The sequence below is a fragment of the Uloborus diversus genome, unplaced genomic scaffold (genome assembly GCF_026930045.1).
Source record: "Uloborus diversus isolate 005 unplaced genomic scaffold, Udiv.v.3.1 scaffold_1099, whole genome shotgun sequence".
Taxonomy (NCBI): Eukaryota; Metazoa; Arthropoda; class Arachnida; order Araneae; family Uloboridae; genus Uloborus; species Uloborus diversus.
The window spans coordinates 45,685-51,091 of NW_026557764.1; the positions used below are offsets into that span (position 1 = coordinate 45,685).

The 5,407-nt window shown below is 34.9% G+C and overlaps 1 protein-coding gene across 1 annotated transcript; it reads left to right on the forward strand.

Moving 5' to 3' along the window:
• Nucleotides 1–290: 290 nt before the first annotated feature.
• On the forward strand, nucleotides 291–2,432 carry LOC129232119 (ecto-NOX disulfide-thiol exchanger 2-like). The gene has a single exon (XM_054866358.1). It carries the CDS (start codon nucleotides 291–293, stop codon nucleotides 2,430–2,432), a length of 2,142 nt encoding a protein of 713 aa, XP_054722333.1.
• Nucleotides 2,433–5,407: the final 2,975 nt, after the last annotated feature.

The following is a 5,407-nucleotide window of genomic DNA, read 5'->3' on the forward strand; positions in this document are numbered from 1 at the left end:
AACTACGTTTTCATATAGGGACTCTAGGAATTCCTAGAGGAATTCCAAATACGTCATAACCACACCGGACTAACCACGCGGTGTAACCGGTGGATCGTTTCCGAACGCAGCCCTCGTGTATCTACCGTTCGTTCGCGCGCCAAACCATTGCGTCGCCAAACGTCAAGGTTGCCGTAAATTTCCTTGTCAAAATCGCCAGGATTTTGCTGTTATTATAGTCCGCCCTAATACCGTAAGCGTTTTTGCCAAATTTGTTGCACGTGAATTTTCGTTTTTCATTTTCCCTTAACATGGAAAATGTTGATACTTCTGAATCTGAGGAAAGTCTCTATGGATCATATTTTGGTTCTCCATCACCTCAAGAAAGCTTAACTTCTGGCAGTCCATGTATTCAGTGGAATGATGGACAACGAGAGCAGAGAAATGGTAAGAAATGTGATCGTGATCGGTATCGCGAATTTAATAGAAGTCGACCATACCATTTAAAAAATGGATACCATCCCTGTGCTGACAGTGTTGAAACTAGTAGTAGAGAACCTCATCAGGTACAACAACCTTTGCAGCAGGAAACATCTCAGTCATTACCTACTTCTCAACAGTCAACTTCTACGCTTGTTTATCCAGCTTATGGGTATAATCAAGCCGATCACACATATCTAGATGGTAACAGGAGAGCACTTTCCATGATGCCTGCCTATAATCATTATCCAGCCCCTTGGGGTATGAATCCCATGGATATGTCTCTCAATTCAGTTGCAACTGCTTTACCTGTTACATCTGGTATAGAAATGGGTCCTAGTACTAGCTCAGGTATGAATCCTTATGCTTATATGGGCATGTCTGGGGATGGCAGTATGTATGGTATGATGGGTATGGGCAATTATTGCCAATATGGCATAGGTGGAGCAGAAACAGGTATCATTTTTCCTCCAAAAGAAATAATCACTCTCACGAAAAGTGTTATGTATCCGCCTGAGCCCAAGGACAAACCCCCAACCGTACGAGATAGACCTCTTGGATGCAGAACAATTTTTGTTGGCGGGTTACCGGAAAAAACTACTGAAGAAATTATTAGAGAAATTTTTGAGCGTTGTGGAAAAATATCAGTTATTCGTATGAGTAAGAAAAATTTCTGTCACATAAGGTTTACTGAAGAATGCCATGTTGATAATGCTATTTATTTGTCTGGTTACAAACTTAAAATTGAAAACAAGGATGATGCAGCATATTGTAACAGAGTACTTGTCGATTTTGCTAATGCTAGGGATGACCGATATGAATATGAATGTCGACAAAGAAAAGCACAAAGAGAAGCTCGTCATAAAGAGCAAATGGAACAGGAAGCTTATCGTGTTCCAACCCCACCACCATTTGTGCAATATTCAGATCATGAAGCTACAATATTGGGGGAAAAATTACGTGATGAAGATACATTTCAAGAAGCAGTTAGTATCTTAATAACATGGTTAGAAAGAGGAGAATGTAGTAAAAGGAATGCTGAATACTTTTATTCAATGATCCAAAGTACAAACAGTCGTATACGTAGATTAATGATTGAAAAGCGTAAGTATGAAGACGAGGTGAACAAAGCGAAAATAATGTTAAAACAGCAAATGCAGGGTATTTTATTACAATTTAATGAAATTGGTAAAGTTTTCTCTGCTGCAAGTTTACAGAAAGTTTGGGATCACTTTACAAAAGCTCAACGAAAAAATATTGAGATGTGGAAAAAACAAACAGAAGAGATTAAGAATGCCTATTTGGAAGAAGTTTTAAATGATCGTATTGAAGACGAAATGGATGTCAGCGATGATGATTCTCCTAATCAGCTACCAGGAAAAGGAAAAAATGATGAACTAGAATTGCAAGAAGAACTAAGCAAGCTAAAAGAAGAATGTGATTCATTGAAATGTCAACTGGAAGCTTCCCAAAATGAATTAATGGTAGTACGTTCAGAAATTGATCAAAAACGTGACAATGCTGATCATCAAGTTCAATCTTTGAAACAAGCTCTTCAAGGATTACAGCATGAGATTCTGTCACTGAATCAAAAACGTGTAAAGGATGAAGCAGAACTGAAAGAGTTGAGGAGTCTGAAATCATTATTTCGAGAGGAAGGAAAAGAAGATGATCGTGATACTGAACAGAGAGATTCCTTTAATTTTGTCACTTCAGTCTGTGTTTCATCAGTTTCCCTAAGCAACATTGAGAATGAAGCTCGCTTAATTGGCCTAATTTCTACTTTTTTAAATGTTCACCCATTTGGTGCTAGCATTGATCATATTTGTTCCTACTTGCATCAGATTGATTGCACTGTTAGAGCTAGAGATGTTGAAAGTTTAATGAAGCGTTTTCCATTGATTTTCAAAGAAGAGTCCACTGGCATTGGTGCTAGTTTAGAAAAGAAGTGGACCTTTTCAGGATTCAAGTAAAGAGTCTTTCTCCTTTTTATTTTTTTAAAAATTTCTTTTGCATTTTCCTTCATTTCCATCCTTGTGAAGCCTTAACCTTTTGGACAATTAAGTATGAGTCATGTGCTGTGTTTAACTGAACTTTATGAGATTGAAGAATGAAGACAATTATGAAGATCACTTTTTCTCAGGTAAGAATGAAGTTTAAGTGCATTGCCCTGTTATTTTGATTGAATGGTGAGTTTTTATTGCTAATGAAAGTTATTTTGAATTTGAAGAAGGATGAGAAAGAACTGAAGGAGTTGAGGAGTCTAAAATCGTTACTACAAGAAGAAGGAAAAGAAGATTCAGAAGTTGAGCATGATTGTGATACTGAATAGATAGATTCCTTTAATTTTGTCACTTCAGTCTGTGTTTCATCAGTTTCCCTAAGCAACATTGAGAATGAAGCTCGCTTAATTGGCCTAATTTCTATTTTTTAAAATGTTCACTCATTTAGTGCTAGCAGCATTGATTATATTTGTTCCTACTTGCGTCAGATTGATTGCATTGTTAGAGCTTGAGATGTTGAAAATTTAATGAAGCGTTTTCCATCGGTTTTCAAAGAAGAGTTCACTGCCATTGGTGCTAGTTTAAAAAAGAAATGAACATTCTAATTTTTCGAAAATTTCTTTTCCTTCATTTTTATCCTTGTAAATCCTTGACTGTTCGGACAATTAGGTACGAGTCATTTGCTGTGTTTAACTGAAATTTTATGAGACTGAAGAATGGACAGACATTTTCAGGATTCAAGTAAGGAAGATATTTCTCTGCTTGCTTTTTGCTTTCTCTTTGCCACATGATGGTGATTTGGAAAATGGAAGCAGAATGTATTAATAATACATTACAGTAAAACCTGTAAAGTTGACCGCTATTTTCAGATACAGAATAATATCTATATCATTTAATTCAACCTCTATTAGTTTACCACTAGAGTAGTGCACCACAAGTGGTCAACTTACACAGGTTTCACTGTAACTCATTTTATATGCATGGGGACCTCTTAAAAATGGTATGTATTGAACAATTTAACCTGATTTCAGTACATAATTGTAGATTGACCACTCACTTCAGGATATCAGGTATCATTTTTAACTATAATTTTTTTTTATTTCAATGTTTTTTTGAAGAGCATAACATTCCAACTCAGTGGTGCAAAACCTTTCTTTACCCCAGGGCCGTACTGCATATGCATATAAAGAGAAAATTTCGCAGGCCAGAGCAGATATAAAATTTATGTATCTGATTTTTTCTCACGGAAAATTGCAATATATATATATATATATATATATATATATATATATATATATATATATATATATATATAATAAAAGTGAAAAATATTGAAAAGACCACACCAAGAGCCCATAGATGTGCAACGCAGCAAAACTAAAAAGCCAAGTAAATATAAAATTAAGCAAACAATTTCAAATATTAAACAAATTATAAATAACAAATGATGATAAAAAGGAAAAATGCAAACAGCTATTACGTAGAAATAGATAAAGTGTGAATCCAGAGCTCATCAGCCGTGGAGGATTCATTAATTATGGTCAAAAGACCAAAAATTTAACTATGAACTAGAAGAGAATGTTTAAGCTCCAGTACATGCAATATAGAGTAACATTGGGCAAATGCACCACTTGCTAAACTATAAACAATAGCTCAAACCTAAAACTAAAAGCAGGGAGTTTCGCCTCGACTAATTAGGAAAACAAGTTCCGATAATTAACGGGACAGTACCTGCCTATAACAAAATTGTCTTACCTTGAAATCCACGTAAACACAACCCAATCCATTGTTCAACCTGATAAAAAACATTCCATTTGTCAACATAACATTAAAAACATATCCAGAAATCAGTCCATAGACATACTGAGTCGCCTGTTTCGCACGTGTAAAAAATTCATCCTCCCCGGTGATTCATATGAATTGTCGGGGAAAACAAAAAATGTGATATATCCACGGTCATCAATGTTACTGATTCAATTCAGATACAAATTAATGTTATGTGCATCTACAAAAGATTAGTTTGTCTTTATGTTCCAGAGATTTTCTTAATAAAAAGAAAAAAAAAAGCTTAACAAATGTTCTTTTAAAAGGAAAAAAAATAAATATCCGTTATTTTGTCTTCTAATGCAAAACAAATGTTGTTGCTTTAACTGTTGTAAATTTAGATGATGGAAAGCAAACCAGATTAGTTCATCAAATAAAAGAAAATGCCTTTCTGAGAATTACAACTCTTTTTTTTCTTTGATGTCAAATATGCAACCATCTTTGGAAAAAAAAATTAGGAGACAAAGGAAAAGTGACAAGGCGCAATGTAACGACGGGTTACTGTATATAAAAACCAGAAACTTGCAAAATGTAAGTACATAGCAAATTCTCAGTGTAATAACACATAGGGTAACGGTGCCAGCAACAGACAAGGGTCCAGTAACAGAGAGTTGTAAGTTTGGATTTAAATAATAAGAATTTTAGGTGGGTAAAACTGATGATGCTTTATTCCATGAATACATTGTAACCATCTAGTGTTATCAGAGTGAATTTTATGAGCCAGTTGGTATTTACAAGGTACTGGTAGAAGGTTATAAACAGACACCATGAGGTCAGCTTTTGTTTCATGGTCATTTGACTTTAGTTCTATAAATAAAGAACTTTTGCACATTTTGATGAGAATAGGGGATTTTGTCCATTACTCATCCTTTCCTCTTCCTATCAGTTACTAGTTCTTGTCACATTTTTTGGTGTCTGTTACTGGGGGTTCGACCTTCTTTCGAAATTAAGCAAATAAAAATAGAATTAACCAACTCAGAGGATCCTGAAGCAGAGAATCATTAGATGAGATTTAGCTGCATGAGAGAAATATAGTTTAAAAATTCTAAATACATTGAAAGACTCAGAAAATTGAGTTAACCTGAGAGCAATGTCTTAAGCATGTCTGTTACCAGCGCCGT

What these genes read in the sequence shown, in the direction of transcription:
- LOC129232119 (XM_054866358.1), top strand. Translation starts at nt 291, where the DNA reads ATGGAAAATGTTGATACTTCTGAATCTGAGGAAAGTCTCTATGGATCA.